Source organism: Stegastes partitus, unplaced genomic scaffold (genome assembly GCF_000690725.1).
Source record: "Stegastes partitus isolate 25-593 unplaced genomic scaffold, Stegastes_partitus-1.0.2 Scaffold27, whole genome shotgun sequence".
Classification (NCBI taxonomy): domain Eukaryota; kingdom Metazoa; phylum Chordata; class Actinopteri; family Pomacentridae; genus Stegastes; species Stegastes partitus.
In genome coordinates, this window is record NW_007577758.1 from 1,088,032 (window position 1) to 1,114,789 (window position 26,758).

Below are 26,758 nucleotides of genomic sequence, written 5' to 3' on the forward strand. Positions count from 1 at the left end.
GTATTACTCTGAACAGCAACATCTTAACCATTCCAAATTTCCAATCCCTAAATTAGTGTGGCTGTTGTTGCTCATGGCTGGTTTTTAAAATCCTCCTCCTGAGCGGTGTGCATCCCGGTACCAGAGGTTTGTCTAGCTGCTGTGCTTGATAGGATGCTGGCTGCAGGCATCTCGTCACAGCAGCTGAGAAGAGGTCGCTGAGGTCCTCCTGCTAGTGGCGACGCCCAAGGGCCATCAACACAGCGGGGAGCCCGGGTGCTGGTAAGGTCTCGCACAGCCTCGCCTCACTTCATGAAAGCCTAATGAAGAGAGGGGGCTCTGAAACAGTGCTGTTGAGACGCCCACAATCCTGCAGCATGGGAGTAGGGAGAGGAGGAATTCTGCGTGCAGGAGGATTCAAAGAGACTGAGAGGACACCAGAAAGGCCGATTAAAAATGCCACACAGTGTTTGAGGGCGCATTTATTGCTATTAGAAATGAAGGACACAAAATCTTCATCAGTGATTGTCAATAATAAATAAAGTGTAGAGAAGCGGTCCGATCTTATTCACATGAGAAGTAAAATACACAGTGCAAAAGCAATCTAAGATCTGCATGCAGGCACTCATCTTTGCATGTTAAAAACAAGTCCTTATTGTCATGTAGAAATAAAACTAGTCATTATTGCAAGCATGTCGTTATTTATCTGTTTCAGGTAAATATGTGAAATAACGGAATATGATGCATAATATCTGCTCTTAACTTTTGACATATTGCTATATATGGACTTATGAGGCTAAATTTAGAAAATTTCTGCCTGAAATCACCATTAGTATTTGAAATCACAAAGATCTTGCACTTAAAAATGCCTTATAACAACTCATACTGTTTTAAGAACCATAGAATTACATTTACTTTTATCCCAGTAGCAATCATATATTTTAAAAATAGAGAATAATTCATTTTCAAGTAAAAGTTTACATATGTGTCATGTAAAAATATATCAAACAAATACATTCAAAGTGATATTTTGGCTGGTTTCAGGAGGACACAACCTGCGGTCGAGAATATAAAACAAAGCAGCTTCTGATTGATAATGTTAAAGAGTTGAATGTACATTGAATTACACACTTAAAATCTTTGGAATTATTGATACAAAATGCTCCAGACACAGACAGACAGCTATATATCTGATAAAGTAATCACTGTAGAATCCTCAGTAAGGACTTCTTTGGTTGAAAGATATTTAGGTGCTGGTCGACATGAGCAGGGCTGAGCTTTGCATCAACACGGTGAATTAAGATTCATGCCTGCTGAACGCCGTGACTCCGACACAAAGCAAGACCGAGCAGAGCTCCGGCACGTTCTCCATCCTCTGGAAAGTGTTTTTAGGTAGGAAGCCCACAGACAGCAGGTCCAGTATATAAACCGTTGTCCTTTTACAGAATGCTCTACGAGACTTTCTTCTTTTTGCTGCCTCTCAGCTCACTGTACTGAACCTGAAAGAAATCAGAATATACAAATCCTTTATTCTGGTCATTTTAAAATATGCAGACAAAACAAAAGCACCAGACACAATCACAGACACCTTTAAACAGACAGTTTAAAATCCTTGGTCATTTGTGCTTTTTATAAAGGTGAACAGCAATGACAGGCAATCCTCCCAAGTTTAGTATTTACCAGAGAGCAGGGCTGCAATTATTAATCAATTAATTACAGTTTATTTTCAGTGTTGACGAATCTGCCGAATATGCTCTTTAATAATTAACTAGTTGTTTGGTCAATAAAATGTCAGAAAATGGTGAAAGATTTCAATCAAGCCAAAGATGACCTCTTTAAATGTCTTGCTTTGTCCACAATACAAAGATATTCAGTTTACTTTCATAAAGAATAAATAAACTTATAATGAATAAATAAAATAATAATAAAAAACACATTTAGGAGCTGAAATCAGAGAATTTTGACTTTTTTTCTTTGAAAAATTACTCAAACTGAATTATCAATTATCAAAACAGTTGATGATGAATTGAATGGTTGATAGATAATTGATTATTCACTTAATTGTGTCAACCTGAGGGCAAATACTTTGATATCCTGAGACAGAAAACGGAAGTTCATAATAAAGAACATACAATGCAGCTCATTTCTTGTTGCTAGTGATGGTCTGCTACCTCATGTAGGACATAGTGGTGTCGTTTATCTGCTGTAACGAAACGAAAAGCTCAGCGATAAACTGTTTTAATGTAGACTGAGCAGCCTGAGAATAAAGGAGTCGAACAGAATAACCTTTACTTATAAAGATAGTTTTTCCAGTGCCTACTGTAAAACAAGTAGCATTTTAACTGAGGAAGGGTAGAACAAAGTACTATCACCACCACCACCACAGAGTGGGATACCCAGAGTCATCGCTCATATTCTACAGTGGAGCGGAGAGAGTCGCCGTTACTCAACCCAGCGGCCCAAGGGCATCGAAGAAGGAGGGGGAGGAGACAAATGGGGTCAAACAGCTTAGACAGACAGAAAGGGTGAGGAGGGGGGATGAAAATGGGTAGGAAAAGAGAGCAGAATAAAGGGAGAAGAGAGGTCAGTGAGACCGCATGGAAGAGGAGCAATAAAAAAAGAAGACTGCTTAACAATAGTGCATGCTTTAAAAAAAAGATGTTTATCAAGCTCTCAGGCACGAGGTAACCATTTTGAATCTGACAGAATGTTTTCATTGTAAACCACCAGTGCACCTCGAAACCCTCAAGACAAGTTTTGATGCTCAAGCGTTGGTGCAGGAGACCCCCGCAGCAGCGTCTCCTGCCTCAGCCTGGGAACAGCCTGCGTTGCAAAGCTGCTAAGCAGCAGACCTCCACCAGGGATGTATCACGACCAAAACACAATAAAAATTATACAGGGCGGCATAATTATACAGATGAAGCTAATTATACAGACAAGAGTGAAGAATGCCTGGGAGTTGTTGTAGTAAGATGCAAAGCTAGCAGGCTCTGGGATTTTGGGCTTCCTGGCCGGCTGATCCAGCAGAGCTTACCTTCTGCACATCTGAAGGCACCCTCGACAGGAAATCAAGCACTTCATTGTTGTCAATGCTGTATGGGTTCCGTAATTTCTTGGTGAATTTATTGATACCTAAAACAGAAATTCACACCAACATATCATTAACACTAGTCTCTTGTGGCTGTGCTCTTTGTTTCCACACAAACAAATGCTTGCAGGGGAGACTCATGCTGTCCAAGAAATATTGCTCTGAGCACCCCAGTGTGTGCCTTTTTCTTGTTTTACTTTCACTCTTTAGGCTGGAAGACTCGCCACATTTTAAACTCTACTTATTCAGCCAATTATTTTATCCAGTAAGACTTTTAATAATAGGATACGCCTGATTTTAAACTTCACTAACATTACAAACTGCAAATGTTAAAAAGATAAAGCCAGGAAACACTGGGAGCAAACACTCCTGGGGCCTTGTAAATCTGACAGATAATAGAAAGGTCTGAATAAATAAAAATAAGGACAGAGGAATGCTTCTTTTCTATGACAGCCAGTTTTAATAGCTAGTGGGTAGGATTTTATGGGGATGATGAGCTTCTCAGCTAAAATGGAGGCAAACAGACACATGAACACAAAACAGATGAAACAATGAACACGTGTGAGACTCACCCCATATTAAAACTATATAGCGTACAGGGATGTAGTATGTGAGGATAGCTGCGATGACAAAGATCAGGAAAGCCAGGCCAGACAAAAACGGCACCGACCAGTTGAATGTGCTGATGAATCAAGATCAAAAACATCAGTCAGTTTCAAGTAGCACTTTTATGTTCAGACTTGATTTACTAATAATTGATTGCACATAAAATACAATACTTATTGGACATTAACATTTAACCAACTTTTCATTTCTGCTGGACAATTACAGGACAAAACAATTTAAAGAATTTTTGGGACATGGAACAATTTGAGAAAATGACGTAATTACCAACCATTTCATAAACACGTGTAACTCTTCTATTTGAACAGAGAGGAAATATTTGATAGCTCTCTACTGCTTACTTTTTAATCCTCTCCCCCAAACACGCTATCTCATCCAGCAGGTTCTGAAGGGTGATAAGGCTGTCTTGGACCATGTGGAATTTCTCTATCAGCCCTTTTCTCTCCGACTCCTACAGCAGCAAATGATATAAAAAGATAGTTGGAAAATGGCCAAAGTCAGCAGAGTGGTGACGACAAAATTGCACGAGGTGTCATGATTTCTGATAGTCTTGTTCATATTGTTCAGTATTTTAATCAGAGGAAACTGAACTTTCAGCAAAACACTCTTAGAGATGTGAATTAAAAGCTAATGAAAGGTAATCAAATACACTGTGCTGTACTAGTATTTCAATAAAAGCACCAGTTAAAAATGAAGGACTGTGTTCAAGGTTCTAATAAAAGGTTTGTGCTGGTTGAAAATTATTGTTGCTATGATGCCAGACATGTGCTACCTACATTACTCTTTAATACCAAACAAGTCAGAGTTGATTTCAGTAAACAAGGATATAGTTTTAGTTCAGGTCATATTTTATTGTGCCAAGTGCAAATATTAAAAACCAGCTGAGTGGCTGTGAAACTTTTATGCCTACTTTGTTTTGCTCTCAATTCTAAAGGTGACTACATGTTAAATAAAACTATGAAGCTCTAGTAGACGTAAAAGATTTTATTATTATTTATCTATGACACAGATGAAACAAAACAGGGCCACTTGAAAGTACGTAGAAGAAAAGTTCAGGGGTAATTTGTTAGCTCAAAAATAAACACTCCCAAGACCACAGTTCTGATCAACACAAGCAACCAAAACACTAGACAGGTTCATTCTGTCTTGCTCTTGTCAAGACTGTCTGCAAAATGCAAATGTAAAGGCAAATGCAAGTAAAAAATATACGTCAGATTTGGAAGTGAAAGCTCTTCAGAACAGGACTGGACATCGCATTATGAAAGAGATGAAGAGAAGTTCCCAGGCTAGTCCAGGTCCCAGGAGGGAGGAGCAGATTGAAAGTAAACAGAGGAGACTCTCTGAAGCTTTCTGCAGTGGGACGCTGACTTCAGACAGCCACATGTCCACATCAAATGCGTGGAGACTAGAGGAGGGTTATGGGTCTAAAGAGAGGAGCTGCAGTCAGTGTGGATGGTGGGGAGGCAGCAGTGGTTACTGGGGGGGCTTTTCACAGGGCCAAAGGATATTCCAGATGGAGTGACTCAGTCTCCAAAACCACATGTAAGAGAAATCTAGTTTCACCTCAGTCAAATATCCATCAGTACACTAAACCGCTTCAGCCATTTTAGGGTCATATTCCCAGTGGAACCAGTATGAGGACCCACTCCTCAGGCTACACAAAACATCTACAATAAACTGCTGTCATTCTGAAGAAATATTTCACTGCCTAAAAGCATTTTAATACTTTCAAAATAAACTTTCCAAATGAGCCCTGAAAGAGCATATCTAAGTGCTGTCATTAGTTCCATATTGATGGTATTATATGGTGTGTTAAGCTCAGGGACTTTCCAAATGCAGCCCCGCCCCTCTATTTGCATATGAATGTGTCGTGACAAGTGGAAACGGGTTGGTGAGGTCTTCATTAAGCTCAAATGTCTTTTGGTAAGTTTACAAAAAATACAACTAGCGGCTGGCAGGAATCAAAATGCATCAGAAGATTTTGTACTGAATAAAGAGCTTAGCAACACAGACCCACAGATCAGACAGAGATGCCTTTGTCAACATGAAAAATAAAGCTAAATTCTTTTTTATTCATCAGCATACAGAAGTCAGCAGTGAAGTACAAAAAACAGCAGGCACAGGTACGTACCTTCTCATCGTCCTCCTCATCTGCCAAATCCATGCTGTCCTGGAAGAAAACAATTGCAATGGAGAAGTGAGATTCTAGGGATTCCAAGATCAGACATAATAAACTTGGCCTCACTGTGACACTGAAACCTTGTATTAACTCCAGCGGCTCAGCACTGACCCTGGGATTAGCCTCCTGAAACACTCTGCGCTGCAGGACATCTGACCGACAGGCCACGCTGGCTTTTTTCCCAGCTCACTCTGACATGCCAGAATTTTTATAAACAGCTATTATCAAGATCTTTCTGTCAGAAATGCATCACAAGACTACTCGTATGTGAACTGAGCTGTTAATAGTGACAAGTCCATGTAGGAACGTCCCTCTCAGTTTTACTGAATGTTTTAGCCTCTTTCAGGTCGTTGTTTTGCTTTTCCAACTCACAACGCTTTTTGTTCATTCTCACCACTCTCCTAGCTTTTCAGCCTTTTAGGACTATTTTTCCCTGCTGTTACAAAAAACAACGTCCGATCGCTCTGAAACTCTCTGTACACCAACTTGCCAAGCACCCAACAGCCTCAGTCAGTAGTGGAGCATTTAGCAGCTAAAGGGCCACATACTAAGAGCAACTACTTAATCTACATATGTCTGAAAAATGCCACATCAATGCTAAATGCCAGTGTGGCATTCAAAGCTTGCTTCTGATACCCCCAAAGTGGGAAAAAAAGTAAGGTACCGTAGGTTTAAAACTTCATTGTGACATGGCATAAACAGAATATTAAAGGCATTGAAAGCCCCAGATTCTGACAAGGTACCTTTAAACACAACTTGTTTGGGTCATTTCAAATGAGAGTTTTATTTCATAATTTTTTCATCTGGTTTGAAGTGGGTGGGACTCTCAAGTCAAAAGGCTATTAAAGGTTGCTTAAGAGATTTTCTGCTTATGAGTCACCCTGGCTGGCAGATTCATTTTTGACCCCCAAAACATTAACTGTTGCATACTTTTTAATGAGTATTTATAGCGATTTGAAACCATGTCTTTGGGGGTTTAGGTTCATTCAAAGTTGATAATACAAACATAACAATAAAAAGAAACTTCATCTCCTGAAATGTATTCTTCCCTTTACCAACATATGTTGTATATGCAAATCTAAAATGATTTTGTCACACACTCCCAGTTAATTTGATAATTAAACCTTTAACAAGTTTTAGTGTAGGTGTAGGAGTGTAAGTCAGAAATAAATAAATAAACAAATAATCTGTCACCTTGGCTGTTTTCTGATATTGAATTATCTAAACACTTAATGAAATAATTTGACAAATAAATGACGGATTAATTAATGTTAGCCTTGTTGTCTGAACAGTACTTGTGCATGTAATCTGCTAGAGCCTACAGTCTGTGTTGAGCTACTATTACTGAGAGCTGCTCAGAATACCCTGTATTGGTAAAACTCAGTCAGTGGTCACAGTGCGGGGGAAAGAGCACCGTGCACTCTGACTTTTATCAGAGTAGAGTGCTAGAAACTTTTTTTTTCAAAAAAATTGACCAGTCACAACAAGAACAGATTAATTACACTGAAACAGTTGCAAGACTCAGGATAAGAACTAAAAGTGGAATGGGAAAAAAACAAAAACAAAAAACAGAAGAATTAGTAAAGGACAAGCACTGTAAATTAGCCCAGGCAAGAATGGCCTGTTACATTAGTCTATTCAGTGAATTTTCTATGCTTATGTGTTATTTTATTATTATACATCAGGTTGCCATGTGCAACTGGTTGCTATGGAAACATATCAGCTTTTAATTATGTGAACAAAATGTGGTTTAGGTGGTTTTCTTGCTACAAAAAACAAAAACAAAAAAAAAACAAAAACAAAAAAAGGAGTGTGAACTGGAGCCACCAGGCTGATGAAGCTGCTCTGGACTCACCATGTCCTGACTGACACGCCCCGAGCGGATCTGGAGGTAGTTCCATGAGATGAGCAGAACCAGGAAGAAGGGCAGCATGTAAAACTCCCAGTGCCACACAGTTACCACAAATATCTGCAGACAGAGAGTGCAGAGGTCAAATATTAGTAAGGTCAAGCACAAGGAGGGTGGCAGGATAAACAAACTGCCCTTCATCAAGTGACATTTAAAGACATTTTCAACTGCTCCTGAGTCCCTGTTAGCTAAAGGTTGATTGGATTACACAAGCACAAGAAGGCTACCCTGTCGCTATCAAAGCCTTGCATGCTTTGTAGAGTTACTTCACATATTCAAACCATGGTGACCACTCTGCTCAGCTGGACTGAGTCCTCCTCTACCCCCTGCCTATACATTTACTAATCACATAGGTCCAGTTGCTCTGTCTCTCTTATCTTGCAGACATTAAAACCAATCAATTCACTGTAGCCACAGGGAGGCTATGAACCAATATGTCATGATAGTCAGTAATGGCACTTAGGATGAACATTCCACCTGCGTGTGGCTCAGGTAAAAAGGATACGAGGATCAAGAAATATGGCCTGTGATGTCTCAATTAAACAGCTAAATGGAACTAGAAAATAATCCTGTCAGAGAGGCAACGCCGGCCAAAACGGCAGTGAGCCAAAAGGCGATGGGAAGGGTTTACAGGTTTTTATATGCTAATAAAAATAGAAGTGAACATCTGGTAAAGACATCACTCTCCTCTGAGGCACCAACTGACATAAAAGATGGCAGATCAGACTCCCCCCCTCCCACCCCGCCAGCTTTAATGTGCAAAAAGCCAAGCACGCTCTTGTCTGTGTTAAACAGGGCCTGGGAGAGGAGATGAAACCAATTCCTCGCTGGACTTTGTAAGGCTGGGGAGCCGGGATTGGGGGGGGAAAGCAAAGTCACGCTTTGGTGGAAATGTATACTCAGCCTATAAAGATTGTGATAATTGCCGCCCATTTCAGCTTGAGAGGCATTACACAGTCTTCGACAGCAAAAGGGGGCTCTGGGAATACAATCCAGATCACAGAAAATAAAAGAAAAAAGGAAAGAAAAAAAAAAAGAAATAAAGAAAGGCTACCTAATGCTGGGAGAGCTACTGAACTGGAGGGTAGCACATTTGCAGAAAGCAGCAGGATTCATGTTCGGGGGGAGGGTTGGTATGGCACAGAAATCAATTAATTCACACCATTCATTGTTTAAAAGTGAGAACATGTGAGTGGACAGCACACCTAGTGTGGCCAAAGTAAGCAGGATGATTACTGTAAAATGGTAGTACAACAGTAGTACAATTAGAGAAGAGTCATAAAGTCATGGGACTGCAATATCTACCTACAAATTTTACACTGTACACAATTTACAAATTAACACTCGGTAACATTAGCTACCACAGGTTTGTGGTCATATCAGAACAAGCAAGACTGTAGCAGCAAAGTCCTTGTGTTTATCCAGCAACAGTGCTTTTTATTTGCAATGAATTCATTTTTCTATCTGTAAAAAAATGAAAGCAAAAAAATTCTATTAAACTGTCCTGTCAGTGTTCTGTATATTCATGCCCTCTTTCTTGAGTAACAGTTGTACTGTTGACGGTGTCTCATGTTGTAATTCTCCATCACATACTTTAAATCTACACAGTGAATATTGATCTTGACTTCAATTTAAAAATGTATATTGTGAATTCAATCATAAAAACTGTCTGAAAACACCAAAGACTTTCCCTAAATCAGCCCTACTGAGGGTTAATTTACACTGAAAACATTTAGCCTGGAAAGTACCTCATTTTTCTTTTCAGAATCCTTCCAGTAAAGAGAGGTCTTCTATACAGTGAGCAGAATGTAATGCCATCCATTAATGGAGAGAGTGATTTTGAGACAGAATGAGACCGCACTGACACTTCTCAGAGACAATGAACTGGCTCTGTGACTATCACTGCGAATGGGATGAACAGGCAATTCAAATCGTTTAAATCCAATTTAATCTAAATTATTAATTTATATATTACTATTCATAAAAAACACAACTGCTTTGTGCTTATTTGTCATGATATAAACTGTTATGGAGCCACAGAAGCCTGCAAACCCTGCAAATTAGCCATTTTTTGTTGTTTTGTGTATTTGGTAAATGTGTGAACATTTCCCTAAAAACTTACTAAAATGTAAGGATATTAAAAAATCCATCACTTTTGCACCAGTGCCCTAAATTTGTAGATTTTTTTTTAAAAACTAGATTTGGTTTTTAAATTGTGGAAAAAATATGTAGTAATGTATAATACAGTATATAAATGTAATGTCAGCAATTCTAATCCAATTATAGATTTGATCAGAATCGCTTAAAAGCAGTCTGAAAATACATCCACTGTTTGCACACAGGCCTGGCTCTGTAAATGGAAAACAAAGTAGCTTGGGCCGATTCATGAAGTACTATTTCAGTGTTTTATGTACACGTTCATGTGTGTGCATGTCGGTGCTCTTGCACAGGACAAAGAGAAACAGAGGAGGAAAGGAAGAAGGAGAGGTGGGGGGAGGATATGTGAAACATCTTATCTAAATGTGTTAACTACATAAATATAAGCAGTCTTTCTCCAGATTTCCAGAGTCCACTTTTAATGCTGGGTGAGCCACCTACTGAATCTAAAACACTGGCCGTTGTTTAACTATTACAATCACGTTCGATCAGTGTGCTCACAGCACACCACTGTTTCCAGCTTCTGAGCAGATTTTAGCATGACTTCTTCTCTAAACATTTCAGTACTCACGCACTTTAAATTGTACGTTGTTAATTCTAGAACCCCAATGGTTTACCTGATTTTAAACATTTTGCAGCCTGCTAGAAGTGACGAGGTGCTGAGGGTAGACTGGTACATCCACTGTGGAAATCCACTAATTTTGGATCAAGATTGACATTTTACATTGCCAACGTCACAGTCTGTGCAAAACTGTATATTTTAAGTAGTGTCATCTCCTTTTTCACATTCATTCTAGGATCAGACCCAGACAGTATATTATGACACAGCAAATTATTCTTAGACATTGAGAGATGCTACAAGAGCTTAGGTGAGAGGAACACTTGCTGTATATGTAACATTGACGTGAGTGAGAGGTGGAGGCCCACTGAGGACGCTGATTTACATGTGGGAGTAATGTTAACAGTGCATTCCCTTAGAACTGTATTGGATTTTCATTTCCATTTCTAAGACAGCATTTATATTTTGGGTGAATCCTGCTAGATCCTGTGTTTGGGTGGGGCAAGCCATGAGAATGGAAAACTGTGGAAGTGCTATTAGGAAACAGGCTGCATCTTTTTTCTGATTCACAGTGCTGAAGTTAAATTTAAAAAACAAAAAAAAACAAAAACGGCAAGTCATAAAAAAAGAAAACAGCAAATGCTTTTCAAAAAAAAAAGTAAAGGAGTGCAACAGTATGTGATCTATGTTGGTTAGTGGTTAGGACAAGACTAAATGTGCCAGGAGTGACGACTCTCACTAAAATAACCAGGGCATAAGAAGGTACTTTTAAAGCATATTGTATTGGCTAAAGCTCTTTGTCTGTCTGACAATCGGCAGATGGTGCAGGTAGCTCGTCTCTGTATCCTGTCATGGAGAGTGAAGCTTTGATTCAGTACGCTTATGTGGTGGCATTAAGCAGCCATTTATTTCTTCTCACTGAGGCTTGAAAAGGCAGTGAGCATTAGTGTGAAAACATGAGTACAGATGGTACTGTCTTTCAAACACTGAGATGCAGTGGGAGGACGTGTGTGTGTACGTGGTGCACTTATTCTTGCTTCTGTGATTTCTGTTTCGGTGTGAGTGTCTGAGCTGCCAGGTAAAACAACAGTACTATCCCTGATAACTAATAGTGCACAGGGGCTGGAGGGGTATTGTTAAGTTACTTAACTAAGAATCTTTTGCACCCAAAAAAGTAGTGTTGCATTGTGAGTGCTTGCATACCACTATGATTTAAACATTCCAGTTGCAAGTACACTGACCGCTGACCCCATCCTGGTGACGCAGCTTATATCAATGTAATCCTAAATTACCAAACTGCATGGCTCAAAGCTACAACACAGAGAGCCGTTTCTGCTCAGATAACAGCTTCCATTTTTCACAGCAAATTAAACAAACTGTACTACTGGCCGGTGTACAGTATCTCTTCATTATTCTTGTAAGGAAGTCCTTCAAGGCTGAGCAAATCTTTAGTGCCATCTACAGGATGTGAGATGAAAAAACAAAAGGAACTTTCAATGACCTTGATTGCCTGCATAGTTAATGAACAACTTGCTGTATGCCATTTTTATCGAGCCAGATCTGTGAGAGAATAATGACAAAAGATCAGCACCCTCTTCACTTTGCAGTTTAAAGACAAGGGCTGAAAGGCTACTCCTGTGTTTCTGTCTTCACACTTGCTTAACACTTGTATTCAACAATGACAGGACGGAGAATCGGTCTTATCTCTGAAGAGCCTTTTAATTGAACTTCTGTCTGCATAATGAGGTCTAAATCAAACTGAGCACTGACTGGACGGAGGGTTAATGAGTTGTCAGGGAAGTAGAACAAAAATAGACTATCTTGACTCCACTGGGACTCTGCTCTCTCCAGCTGAGGCTTAACTCTGCATCCAGGAGACACGCAACACTGAAAGTGTCCACTCCAACACAGAGCCGGAGCCAAGCCTGCGTTTCTGCTGAGCCCAATGCTGCATTGATTAAGATTCTCTCTGGGAGAGTTCAAGTAGGGGTTGGCCAGACTGCGGTTGTCTTCCGCAGCCTTGGAGGGAAAACAGAGGGAAATGCAGATAGTGTGTTGATAAGCAGTTAAAGCACTTCACCAGGAAGGCTAGCAGGCTCCTCTGAATACTCTCCCACTGGAAGCAGCTTTTGATGTACTGCAGAGTCGAAGTGATAGCCCTGTACAGTGTCTGAACACGCTGCACGTTCCTGGCCAGAGCCTAAAAGACACAGATTAGAAACATACAAGAAGCATTAATATTACAGTAGTTGTGTACAAAATATGGCTGCAGTTAATGATGTTTTCACTGTGCATGGGTTGATTTTGTAACGAGTTCCACCCATATCAAACAAGAGACAAGAATCCAGTCAGCCTGCGACACAGTGAGAGGGGCTGGCATGTTTTGGCATCAGCTACTGTGGTCAGGGGGCAAAAAATGTCAGTAATCTGACCTGATTTTGTGGAACAAGACTTTCAACATTAAAACAGACTGAAAACGTGCACGTTACAAGCCTCAGAGTGGAAGCCAATTTTGGCGTTAGTGAGCGATGTATTGTCTGACAACAATGAGGCTTTGTTGGAAGTACAGACAGTCAGGCACCCTGTCTCACACCCTGTCTTGCACACTGTATATCAAACTAATGTAGCAGAAGATTGAACAAGAATTCGCTCACAGTTGGGCTCAATTAAGGCTCAATTCAACTAATTCAGGCAAAAGGAAGGTCTGCTTTTGGAGTTGTTCTGCATTATAGAGCCAAGTAAAAAAAAAAAAAAACCAAGTTGAAGCTTTCACTATTAGAGCACCACACACAGAAATATTATCACTAATCCCTGACCTGCTCACATATTTTCATTTATTTATTTGATTAATCTTCCGAACATTTTCTTAACTGATTGGTCCATAATACAATACAATGAGAAAAATGGCAATTTTTTATAATCACAATTTCCTAAAATCTAATGTGGCAGTCCTCAAGTTTCTTGTTTTGTTTAAAACCAAAGATAGCGTTTAACATCACATAAAGTTTTTACAACTATAAAACCTAAAATACAGAAGAATGTGCAGCATTTTGCTTAAAAAATGAGAACAATCATCAAAATAGTGATTCATCTTCTATCACTAAATTAGCTTATTAGCTAAATCTTTTACTTTGATTTGAGTTTCAGTGAATTCCACTAGTCACCCAAGTCTATGCTACTCAGGAAAAGTAAGTCAAGTGAAGAACTAAGATTAAAATCTAATGTACCTTGTTGATATAATACCAGTTTTTATTTTTGCATGCAAAATGATGATTTCTCGACCATGGATTATACAGTAAATGTATCAAAGCTGTGTCAAACCTTTTTGGAAAATTTGGGATTATCTTCCACGAACATTCTCTCCCTTGGCTGGAAGGTTCTTATACTTGCTCTGACCTGATAAAAAAAAAAAAAAAAAAAGCCATAAAGCAATGAGAAGCAGACAGAATCAGGCCCGCCTTTCAAAGCCATCATGTCCTCATTGCAGGGTGAACTTTTACTTACAGGGTTAAAAATAACCTCCAGCTCCAGAGTGATGCTCCCCTTTGACAGCCCACCTAAGTCCACTTTCTTCAGTGGGAAGGCGATCTGTTGTCCCCCATGGATCTGTGGGACAGAAAGGGCATCAGGTGCTGCACTGAGCCATGAACCTGGCCATCAGTCATGCTAGATTACATCTTAGCAAGTCTTCAAGCTGCTAGAGTGTGATTGCCCTCTTCACTTTAATTTAGACACAGAGTGTAAATAGATTAGTCTATTCTCTGCATGACAGACTCTCAGTGAGGTAGTGTGTACCGAAAGCAGGGGAATGGCAACTTTTCCCAGGAAGTCTGGCGCCTTGTCTCCATCCTCATCAAAGATAGTCACCACCAGAACATCATGAATGTCTTTGACAGGACTGCAGAAACAGACAAGGGGGTCAGACACTTACAAAGCAACTCATACAATAGCATTAAGTCCCAATTCCTTTATCTGCATTGCAACAGGAAGATAATGTGGTCCAGTGTTACTGACAAAAATCAGTTAAAAAGACAAACTCAAACTGACAATGTGAAGACTTTATTCCACTCTGGATAGAGGCTCTTATAGACTGTGTGGGTTTGTAGTCTGTCGTTCCCGACTTCCAGCACACAGAAAGGGTCACTCTTGCCTGCAGACCACAACACGCAACATTTTAACACTGGGTTTGTGTGATTATTTCTATTTCAACAAAAGAATATATTTCAAATGTGTGAAGTACCATTTAAATCAGCAGCCAGCAGATCTGCAGCTTTGATAACTTTGACTTGAAGGAAACCAACATCACGGAAGTTCTTCAGGGACCTTTGAAAACTCTGAGGGGACAGCAAGTAGACAAGAAAGCTTAAATGTTGAAGCATGTGAAATCAAAAACCTTTGAAGAGTCTAAATGATTCAGCAGAGACTACACAATACTCGAAATCTTGTACATCATCACCAACTTTACAAAATTCTTAACAAGAATATTCAATCCACACCCAGATTTATATAAGTACATCAACATAAATCCATGTTCCTTGTTCCATTAATCTCTTTCTTGCAATAATCTTAATCAGAAAGCATTGAGGATCTTAGACTATCCACTTCATTTTGAAAGACAGAACTTCATCTTCAACAGCTGGCTTACAATTCTCAAATGTCCGATGTTGTTCATATGACCTTCAATACATCATCAACACTCAAAAAACGGTCCATGCCTGTAAATGCATTACCACATAGCCGACAGTCAATCCAAACAAAATGTTCACCACAATGCGAGCCAGTATCAAGGCACTGTAAGCATTTTCACATTTTTCTGGCTAGAAAAGAAACCAGTGGTTGCAATTTTAATAGTGATGCACGATATTAAAATTTCTGGCTGATACCGATATCCAATATTAAGATGTCTGATATCGCCGATAACCAATATTACCGATGTCAATATTCAATTTTTGTTCACACCAAAAAATTAGTATGTAAGCACTGTGAGAACGTGAAAACTATTCAAAAGAAGCCCATATCAAATTAGACCACAAACTCGTTTTTACTACGCAACAAAAGTAAAACAAATTTAAACATATTTAAAGATATTTAACGTTCAAGTCCAGGACCATTTATGTGAAAACATCTGTGAAATAGCAGCAATATCAAATATAGAGACAAATCAAATCAATCAAATCAAGTTTAGAGTCATTTTGCTGTACATACAACAGTAGTACAAATAAGATGAGAGAGCGTTTCTTCAGGATCCAAAAACTAAAAGCAATTTTGGATCAGCAGTTCAGCATTCTGACAGCTTGTGGAATGAAGCTGTTGAAGCTGTTGATCAGTTTGGAGGTTCATTCCTTTAATGCTTCAGAAACCTTTGCCTGATGGCAGCAGTTCAAACAGTTTATGGAGAGGGTGTGAGGAGTCCCTGACAATGTTCAGTGTCCTGCTTCTGCAGTGGCTCTGGAAAAGTTCGGAGCTAGCCGCCTGTCTGTCCGCCTGGAACGATGTCCACGGTTCTCGCCAGCATTGTAACAGAGTAACAGCCTGTTACGCTTTGCCTGAATGTAGCGGGAAAATATTTAACAACAAGCGGCGATGTGGTTTCTCTATCATCGTCTTTGCTGCTACCGCTGCTATTCGCTAGCACATTCCCAGCTAACCGTAAGCAGTATTCGCTAAGACACCCCTGCTTGGACATGCTGTCAAAAAATCCTGGCGAGGACTCTAAATGTCGTCCCCTCCAGCTGTATGGCCGTCTGGGACGGTGTCATGGAGCCATGGTTCTGTTAAAGCAATCACGCAGCAGTCTCTCCACTTTCTGCGGGTTTCTCTCAGCAAACATAGCTCGTCCAGCTTGTTGTTGAGGGAACGGACAGTAGGAGCGATGGTCCTGCTGGTCTGGAGGGGTTAGCCTTCAGCCTAGCACGGATCCCGGCTCTCTTCCTCCTCCTTTGTTTACGTTCGTCCTGCTTGCTCTTCCTTCTCTCTCGGGTAACTGCCGGCGTAGTCTCCGATCGGACTCCATGTTGGTGTAGTATGTCCAAATCACAACCCAGTGCTGCAATTTTAGCGACGTTCATTGCCCTCTCTCGGCTGTAAGTTTTGCAGAATGAATGTCTGGGATAGACAAGATCGGCTAAATTTGCTCATCGGACCAATACCAATATGTCCGATATCGATACCGATATATTGTGCATCCCTAAATTCTAACATCAACAAACCAGCACAGTACTTATCACAAAAGCTTTTGATACTAATATTTAAGGCAGGCTGTAATGGGGTGGTATCTTCAGTTCAAAATAATTAATCAGTTCTCATCTCTGTGCATCATCAATTTTAGTTAACTGGACGGCTTCAGGCTGGACTGGGTTTCTTTCCAATGTGCACACCTTCTCAGTTGAACCTTATTTTTATCATGACATCTTTTTTGTCATTGCTAGACACCCAGTTGTATCTTCAGATTACACTTCCAAACATTAGGATTCCAAATCCGAACTCACCATACACAGAATTTCTGTCACACCGATGTAACAGAAAGTGCTGCAGACGTCTTTGGGACGACTTCCATCACAATATAGTTTAATTAAACTGATATTTTACTTTCTAAATACTGATTAATTTTAGGTATGTTTTATCAGGTTAGGAAAGTCCTTAGGGTTAAATATGATATGTGCTCTATGGACACAGACACTCTTCAAAAAGTTAACATTTAACTGATGGTGATTCAAAGTGCTTAAGGAGCTGTGCTCCATTTTAAAGCTGGGCTATGGTCCTCTTGTCTTTTACACAGTGAGGGCTAAAGGTTGAAAGGGTGGTGAAAAACACATGGGTGCTCTGGAGTTGCCTTTTCAAAATATACTACTTAAAAATGGATAGAAAAAAAAATAGAATTTGACTGTTTATCATGTGGTTACTACAATTCAATAACATAAGTGACACACTCCCATTACATAATGCTTATCTATGCAACTAGCAATCAGACAGTCATTCGGCAGCAGTGCAATGCATGAAGTCCTATAGGCCACAAGCTTCAGTAAATGTTCTGATCAAACAGAATGTGGAAAAATGTGATCTCAGTGACTTTGACTCTGTTCTGATTGATGGTTGCTGTTGCCAGACATCCTGGTTTGATATTTCTGAAACTGTGAATCTCTTGGGATTTTCACTCACAGCAGTCTCTAGGGTTTCCTCAGAATGATGCAAAAAACAAAGAAGATCTAATGAACAGCCGTTCTGCAGATGGAAACGCCAGACTGGTTGGAGCTGAAATGCTATAGTAGCTCAGATAATCACTCTTTACACCTGTGGTGAGCAGGAAGCATTTCAAAATGCATAACACATCCAACCTTGAGGCGGATGGGCTACAACAACAGGAGGCCGTGTCCGGTTCCCCTCCTGTCAGCCCAGAACAGAAATCTGAGGCAGCCATGGGCACAGGCTTACCAACACAGTCTGGTCTAAAGAATCTCCATTTCTATAGAACTTGGCATCAGAAATAGAAATTCATAGACCTAACCTGCCTTGTGTCAACAGCCCAGACAGTTGGTGGTGCACAGGTGCAGTGGAATATTTTCTTAGATGCCTTGGGTTCCTTAATACCAACAATCATGCCACAGCTGGCTTTTGTGTCGTCGCTGACCATGTGCATCCCTCTTTGGCCAAAGTTTACCATCATCTAATGAGTGCTTACAGCATAATAATGCAGCATGTCACAAATTAAAGGTTATCTCAAACAGGTTTAGTGAACAGGAAATGGTCTAAACAGTAGAACACCTTTGGGATGTGGTTAAAATAGGAAACTGACAGCATGAACGTGCAGCTGAAAAATCTGTTTAAATAATGTAACTCAATCATGTTGACATGGAGGGGAATCTCTAAAGGAAGTTCTCCAACATCTTGTGGAATCAATGACACCAAGAACTGAGGCTTGAGAGCAAAGAGAGGCCTGACGCCGTGTTGTTATTATTCATGAATAGTGCTTGGTGAGTGCAGAGTGGGAAATGTAGACGGTGAAGTGATGCAACCATACAATACATATAGAAGTGCATGATACAGATACTGACATAGTTGTCCAGCTGGTTCTGTCGTTCGTGTGGTTCATCGAGCGGTGCGGCACACAGGTCTGAGATGGAGACGCCGCTGCATGTGTTCAGTGTGAGCAAAAGGACCAAACGTCCTCTACCCTGGTCCAGTGTATGTGTGATCAGCTGCCTCTGATTGACAGGGACTCTGGACACGTCCACTTTACACCTGAAAACACAGACACACATACATGTATGCACATAAAATCTACACGTACATGCATGTGAACAACAGATTCACAGTATGTCACACATTTCACATGTCAAGTAGGCTGTATGACACTCCTCTTTCTCACTTAGATACTAACGTGAACTCTTAACCTGATTGGATAAACATACCGGTGGGTGGGTAATCACTGAGCTTTACTCTAAATTTATGAATAGGGAAAACAGAGTAGCTGGTGTGGCAATACTGCTAATCTCATTTTTGTTATATAACAACACCAGCTTCTAAAGAGGTGAACAATAGGCCTTTGCAAAAGGTTAGAATAAATAAACAGATGTACAAGTAATCAGGTTTGTAACAGGCAGGCACACACAGACAGGCAGATCCAAGGACCCGAACAGACTCACGTCCCCAAGCACTCCTCACTCCTTCGTCCCTCCTTTGACCAGAGCTCCACCTCCAGGATTTCTGGACTGTCCATGAACTGGTTAAAGGTGAACCTCTCTCTCCACTGAGGGTTTGACACTTTGCAGTGATTCTGAATCAGACAGGACATGAAACATCAAGACATACATTTATGAACATGCGTGCACACTGGGGAATGACAGCAGCCATTCAAATTCAGCTAATGGCCAAAAAACACAATTTCCATGTTATGTTGTAATTATGTTATTTACATTTTTCTAAATGCTGTAAAAGTTAATTTTGTATCAGTCAAGTGTCTGAAAACACTGACTTCACTAACAGGTTTGCAGTCATCTCAATAAACCTTCATAGCTCATATTTACGAAATGAAGCCTTTGCCATGTTTGGACTTTTAACTGTGTGTGTGAATTTGATTTCCCAACAGACTAGTGTGTGAATGTTTTTTGTTGTTTCGCAGCATCAGAAATTCACACACATGAAGGCATAACAGGTAATTACCACAATCACTTTGAACCTACATATGAGAAAAGAAAAGGAGCATTGCTCCTTATTAGCATGGAGCTTTGATGTGTAATGGATGATGATGCACAATAGCAAAAAACTCATTAATGACTCATTAAGACACCATCCAGCAGCCAGGAAGAGCAGAGCAGATTGGGCATTTCATGTCACACACTTCAAATCTGCTTTATCTCTGCTTTATCTTCTTGGCTCTTGTTCCATTTTTACATGATCGGTGGATTACAAGGTTGTTCCTCCCATAACATTTGTACCACTGAAGAGATCATTGTACTGCTGCATTAACTGTAGGTCACACTGCACACCACATCAACTAAAAAGCAAATAAAAATGCAGAATTAGCTATACAGTGCTGTATGATGAAGTTGGATACAATAAAGCCACATATAGGTTTTATTTATCATTTAACCTTATTCAAAGTGATGTCAACAAAAGAAAAAAAATATCTTAGTTGCTTCTGTTCATCATCCCAGACTGACTGCATGATGTTGTGATTCGGGCTCTTTATTGTGCTTGTAGCTAAAGACAGTTCATTATGGCTCTGACTGGATGTTTGAGCTTGTTGTCTAGCTGTGGATGAATTCAGGGCCAATCATACTCCTCCTTGATGGTATTCTGTTTGTGCCTCTCATTGCTGCGTTGCTGCACATCAGAGGAACAGCTTGCACTCACCCCTGACAAGACTTCTCTTGTCTATATATGGGTGGAACAAGACCTACCTGCTCTTCTGCCTGTGACAGACCTTGCTGACATAAGATGAGCATTTTGTATCTGGTTGCTATGCTAAAACTTGTCAGGGTGTAAAGTTGATAGATAAAACTGCCATTTCTTCAGTCACCTCCCCACACCCAGTTTTATCATTTCCACACAGCTGTTTTAGGTAATGATGATCAGTTCAACTCACATATTATGTTGTTATTCATTCGCACCTGCTTGGTATAATTAGTTAATCACGCACTGGGATTTATGCGTACAAATGTTTATCTGGAAAGTGGTCTTTTTCAATGATACAAATATCTCACTGGATTACATACTACAATGTTTTCAAAATGTATGTTTGGAAATGTAAAATAGGAAATTTCCTGCTAACACAACTATGCAGAAGATATATATATATACACACACACACACACACACACACACACACACATATACATATATATATAAACCTGCGCATGAAAAAAAAAATGCCTAAAACCTTTGCACAACACATGAAATCAACAATAGATTCATAAATCTGAAACATAAACAACATTACACACCACAAACTATATATCAGCTGTAGATCTGTTCAGCATCAGAGCAGTGTAGCATTGTGTCTATATTGTGTTTCTGTACCATCAAGACTTTGCAAACCAAAAGCTATTTTCACTTGATATATATCATGCTGAGACATAGTCTGTTTCTGCAAATATACTTCTATAAAAGCAACAAATTAATTTGGAACAAATAATTGCAATGATTTAAGGTAGTTTTTCCATCAGCTAAATTGTTTCTTACTGTTTTTTAAAGACACATTTAACAATCTCTAAAAAATCAAATAAAAATCTAACCTTATTGCATATGTCAGTAAAGAACTAGTGAGACTTAACATCCACTTTAAATTTTAAAGGGGTACTCCAGCAAATTAGTTTTATACCTGTATAAAGTTGGGGGGGGGAAATAATGTTCAAAATTCAAGCAGCAGAAGCCAAGATTTTCTGGCTTTTAGTTCCCATAATGCAGCCTGATGGTTTGTGTCAATACATGCACCCTGCCTGAAAACTCTCACATCTTTCAAGCTCCATTCGGTTTGTAATGCAGGGTTCCCATTAATGGTCTCTAAGATCACCCTGTGGACATCATCAAGGGCTATTTTCTCACACTTGACAAATCATCTCCAGAGCCACAAAGAACATTGTACCACTGAGTGGTACCTCTTACTGACTTGCAGGAAGATTTTTATGTTTAAATGATGAAGTGCTCCTTTAAACTTGAATCTGACTGACTTTTTTCTTTTATCAACAGGTACAGGTTTAGCCTCTCAGTGAGCCTCATTTATCAATAGAAACTTGGAATATAGACCAAAAAAAGAGCATTCATTTCCTTAACAAGTTAGACTAAGTTGCTGTGAGTACTGGAAAATTGTTTGCATGTCTTCTACATAGGCATGATTAAAGGTGAAGTCTGTGACAGACTGTTGATATTTAAGTAGCTGACATGTGTTTATTTAGCCTGTACCAGATTTACTGTCCCTCTTGCTTTGAACGTCTTCTTTTCCTCAAGCTCTCCTTCCCGTACCTTTCGCCCATCCTGGGCATAAGCATGAGTGTGCACAGGACACAGTGAAAAAGTGGTGTGTGGATCCCATTTGTTTCCCACTTATAGAAATAGGGTTGTGTACAATCACTAGATGTTTTTCAGTGAGCACACAGAACAGACAGCAAGCACAACATAAGGAAAAGCTCAATATGTTCGACAAAAACGGTCATGGACTTGGATCGTTGATTTCACCTTTAAAAAGGTAAATAAAGAAAATAGTACAGAATTTCAAGGGAGCCGGACAGAAAATTAATATAAAGGTTAGGGAAGGAGGGATCAAAAAGTGTTGAGAAGTGTTGAGTGTTTCAGGAGATGAACAAAGGAGCAGAGGAATGGGGCTTTAAGGAGAAGAGACTGGCTGAAAAAAGATAGGTGAAGAGAGTTTAGAAATAACAAGGACAAATCAAAAGAAGCAAAAGTGTGGAAGAAATGAAAACCATCAGTCCTCCATGGGGTACCTTGCTTTTGTATCGCTGCTCTCCCAGTCTGAAGCGAACGAAGAGCTGACCTCCGTGGGTGTCCAGAGGCAGCTCCTGACCCTCAACCAGTGTCACTGACACAACAGAAGTCCACAGCTGACTCTTTCTCAGGGTTTCTGACAATCGAAAGCTTTGAGTCCCTCCCGTCTGCAAGAGAGACAAATTGGGTAAAGGTGAAAGAAGTGGGGGAAGGGGTGGTAGCAAAGACAAGGCACCGCAGCACAGTGAACAGAAAAGGGCCATACTTCTGTTTTAAAAAGATGGCTACATGCACCGAATCAGTGCTTTAAACATTACAGCAAGCTCACGTAGAAGACAGCTGAACGAAACATTATCTCCTCTCCAATGAAGGTGGAACGGTACTGATTCGTCATTTCACTAAGAGATTAGGCAAAGCTTGCAGCAGCTACAGCGCAGAGAACCATCTCTCCCTTCCATACATAGCAGGGAGTCATATTCTAAGATAATTACCTGAGCTTACATGAAGACACAATGTTGCACTGAGAGATAAATTTGAACAGATTCAATTAACACAGACCAAGCTGACAACTGTGGGAATGTCTGATTTTGCAGAAAATCACATTTCAATTAACATGCCACACTGCATACACTTGGCGGACTACAGCAAGTATCTGAGGCAGCAGGAGTACCAGTGCTCAGTGGTCTCTTAATTAGCTACTCCTGTTCGGTAATGCAAACACCTTCCAAACACAGAGTTATGTGGCTGAAATCTAATCAATACGCATGCAAAAAGAGTCAAACGTCTTTCTGACCAATCCTTAGAGTGAGCAAAGCTGTGCCTCACTCATATTCATAGATTCATGCATTACATAGGACAGTGTGCAGAAAAAAGGCATGCCAAGCAAAACACATGCGTTCAGAAGCTGCTCTGAGTGAAAACACCTCATCAATGAGAACACAATGGTCAGATATATTTAATAGACACCTGCAAATATTAACTGTTTTACACTGTCCCCAAATGCTATGAAAATATCAAAAGGAACTTCTCACTTCACCCTGTTGTGGCACTCCTCCTAAAGCCTGTGGTTCACACTGTACATATCAATCTTAAAAACTTGTTACAAATGCATTGTTTAATTTTTTTAAAACAAAATTGTGTAACTTTTGAAAAAATGAAAACTATATTTCTTCTTCTCCTTGTAAATTAAGTAAATTAAGTTGTTTTTTTGCAATAGAGTAACTTGGCCTGATGTGACATGTAACTTATGGCAGTTAATGTTAGCAAACTGCAGATAGATGTGGTGCAGCTGACAGCACAGAGTCAGTTTTCCTATCTTAATGATGCTGTACTCTCAGTCCTCCTATAATATGTTTCAGCTTTTACTATTGACTCTAAACACACAAGCTAATTTTGTATTGAAAAAAGTAATTTATAATGCTTTGGAGACAACTGATTGTTCTCAACACCGGACAGATAAATCACATAAAGCACCAATGAACCATCAATTTAATTGTAAAACATCACATACTTTTGTCAAGTTTCTGTAAGACATGCTGCTGTCTGTTTTTAAAATGTGGTGATTTGCTGCCCTCTTGTGACAAGAGACACAAATGATTTGGGTCAAACTCAGCACAGGCAGCTGCCAAATTTAAGGAAATATAGACAATCTGTCACTGTATTTTGTGGATCCATTTGACTAGTCTGAAGGTCAAAACTGGAGCATGAAGGAATTTTCACACATATTCATTATTTTAGAGACCAGACTAAGAACATCTTTCATTGTAGTTTGTTTTCCTTGGTGTATTGAAGTCTATCTGACATTTGGCAGTTATCTATGTCATTTGATGTCTGTCCAGTGTGTTCCACCCATCATGCCTTACCCTAGTACTTAGTTTTCGTTTTTGGGGCCACTTCTGCTGCCAGGAACATGCATGTTAGATGCAAGACAAAATGACACTGTGGTTAGTAGGCCAGAGAATGAAACAGAACAACCATAAATATGTAACAAATCCAGTGCACAACAGGTATCCCTGCTGCTACAAAAACATGCAGTAAATGCACATGGGAGCTCGCCATACATTGCTTCTTTTGCTCTCTCCATCTCTGAGTGACAGGCTCATGTCCACCAGCACAACGCCCATGTCCTCCTCCAAGCTGTTTGGGTCGTCCAAGGGCAAAGACAGCTCATTGACCCTGAAACAAAGTGAATTAAAGTTAAACACATGTGGATGAGAGATGGGCGGTTATGTGCCATGGAGGATGCAGTATATGGAGAGAATAGTCAGACTTTCCCAACCCATTCTCTATGTAATATTATCATTCTGACAAAAACAACCTGTGCCTTCACCTAGCAGCACAACATCAGCCAGTAGTATTCAGCTACTGGACACTTAGCAGTTAAATTGCTGCAGGTGTGGGTTTTGCTGCAAATGCAAGTTGCAGAAGCAGATGAAGGAACGTTTAAAGATACATTAAGTTGCTAGTTTATTATGAAGTACACGTGCGGCAACTAAAAATGACATGCTTAAAAAGTGAATCAAATTTGCACCCGAAAGGTTTTACATTACCGGTAAGAATGTTATTACAAATGATCATTTTAAGTAGAAGTGCTATTATATTTTTAGAAAAATATTACCTATGTTGGTGTTAGAACACATCTACAATCCAATACAATACAATGCAAACAGCGCTGCCAAAAAGGTTATGTTTACCATGTTTAATTGGTCAACACATCGTAACAGTGGTGTTTATTAACTCTGTGGTCATTTTTAAGGCTGTGGTGTGTCAGTTATAAACCAGCAGAAAGGTCTCCAAATCAAGTGGAAAATCTGACCAACACTTGTATGTACAATTCAAGCCTCACAAGGGCAGAGCTCACTGTGGCTCTGTGTTGGCTCTGTCAGCTGTGTTTTACAGTACAACATTCACTCAGTGTACAGCTTTAAATGTGTGTGTGGAGGTGGGCTGTGTGCAAATTGGCTGCTAAAGAACTGAGCCAGACTTTTAGAAGGAGAGGACCAGATGGGACTTCAAACAGTACATTGCAATATGTTTACATGTCTTTTAGTTTAGGTTTAAAGAGTAGTGTAGAAATGTGAAAACCATGCACACTACAACCCTAAACATTTTATGCATTATGTACTATTAACACATACTGCACAAGTTACCTGTCCAGAAAATACAGATCGATATTTAAAAATACTGTTGATGCTAAAAATGACATGCTACAGCAGAAGCATTTCCACAGTGAAACGGCCACTACACTGTTGAGGTTAATATTTAACAAGCATAATCACTCAATTTCATCATCTCAATTTCAAGCCAATGCCTTGCGAGATCTATAAATGGGCTGAGCCGGCAGAGGCTGTCAATAGGTTATATTATTGTTTGCTTGTATGTTAGCCAAGTAGGTAGAAGCACCACGGATGTGTATGAGGTCATTTAGAAGCAACAACTTCATCACACGTCCACCAGATAGCGCCTTTTCACCTGCACTTAAACCAAAGTCACAGCTATTTATTGTAAAAATCAATCAATCAATCAATCAATCAATCAATCAAGAGAACACAACAAAAATGTTGCAAAAAAAAAAAAAAAAAGATTTGTAACCTTCTGACACCCAAATAGAACATGCTGATATTTCAGAGACCCAGACGGAAATCACTACCGTTGCTCACTTCAGCTGCTTCCACCACTACCACACACAGTTTCCCACCAGACTCACTTGTCAAACTCTAGATTACTCAGGAGGACACTGGCAGAGCCCATGAAGTCATCAGTTGTCAGGTCGCGGTCATACACCTACATCATGTGAAACAACAAGAGATTGTTAACACAAAGAGCATCATGGGTGCAGTTAATATATTATTAACTGGCATACTACTGCAGTGTCTGTGGAATCACACATGATTACAGCTGTTTTGTCGCGTTGTGAAAGGTTCACAGGCATTGATCAGTGATTTACTTTCATAATACTATGACACAGAGGCAGTAAGACACTAAAACTGTTGACTAAAACACAGAATTCATGTATTTATTACTATACAAAATAGATTTCCCCTATGAATGGCTCTCAGGCTGCACCACCCAGAATGTGACAGAGGACTTACCTTAATGTAAACTTTCTGATTCAGATCCTTCACAGGCAAAGAGAAGGACTCATTCCATATAGGGTTAAGGTTTTTATAAACCACTTTGCTTTTGTAGAATGTTTTTCCATCCAATTTGAATTTTACATAAGGGTCACTGGTACCTGAAAACAAATGACAAAAAAATGCAAACATTAATATCATTATCTAAACTGATCAAACTAATAGGAGGTTCAGGTGTCTTGCAAAATGA

General features: G+C 39.7%; 1 protein-coding gene across 4 annotated transcripts in view; it reads right to left on the reverse strand.

Annotated features, from left to right (window-relative positions):
• Positions 1-424: 424 nt before the first annotated feature.
• Positions 425-26,758, reverse strand: part of LOC103369204 (multiple C2 and transmembrane domain-containing protein 2) — a 54,811-nt gene continuing 28,477 nt past the window's right edge. For 2 of the 4 annotated variants that reach the window (XM_008297868.1, XM_008297862.1), the window contains exons 4-22: positions 26,527-26,669; positions 26,142-26,218; positions 24,496-24,610; positions 24,298-24,333; positions 22,435-22,602; positions 19,138-19,268; positions 18,547-18,733; positions 14,736-14,829; positions 14,543-14,645; positions 14,291-14,393; positions 14,000-14,101; positions 13,817-13,891; positions 12,576-12,695; positions 7,726-7,839; positions 5,823-5,861; positions 4,033-4,142; positions 3,640-3,749; positions 3,014-3,111; positions 425-1,478 (exon numbers count right to left, since the gene is read on the reverse strand). In XM_008297868.1, coding sequence (XP_008296090.1) covers positions 1,431-1,478; positions 3,014-3,111; positions 3,640-3,749; positions 4,033-4,142; positions 5,823-5,861; positions 7,726-7,839; positions 12,576-12,695; positions 13,817-13,891; positions 14,000-14,101; positions 14,291-14,393; positions 14,543-14,645; positions 14,736-14,829; positions 18,547-18,733; positions 19,138-19,268; positions 22,435-22,602; positions 24,298-24,333; positions 24,496-24,610; positions 26,142-26,218; positions 26,527-26,669 — 1,973 coding nt within the window. In that variant the 3' untranslated portion in view covers positions 425-1,430. The remainder of the gene's footprint in view (positions 1,479-3,013; positions 3,112-3,639; positions 3,750-4,032; positions 4,143-5,822; positions 5,862-7,725; positions 7,840-12,575; positions 12,696-13,816; positions 13,892-13,999; positions 14,102-14,290; positions 14,394-14,542; positions 14,646-14,735; positions 14,830-18,546; positions 18,734-19,137; positions 19,269-22,434; positions 22,603-24,297; positions 24,334-24,495; positions 24,611-26,141; positions 26,219-26,526; positions 26,670-26,758) is intronic. The other 2 variants (XM_008297877.1, XM_008297885.1) reach the window with 2 other exon arrangements.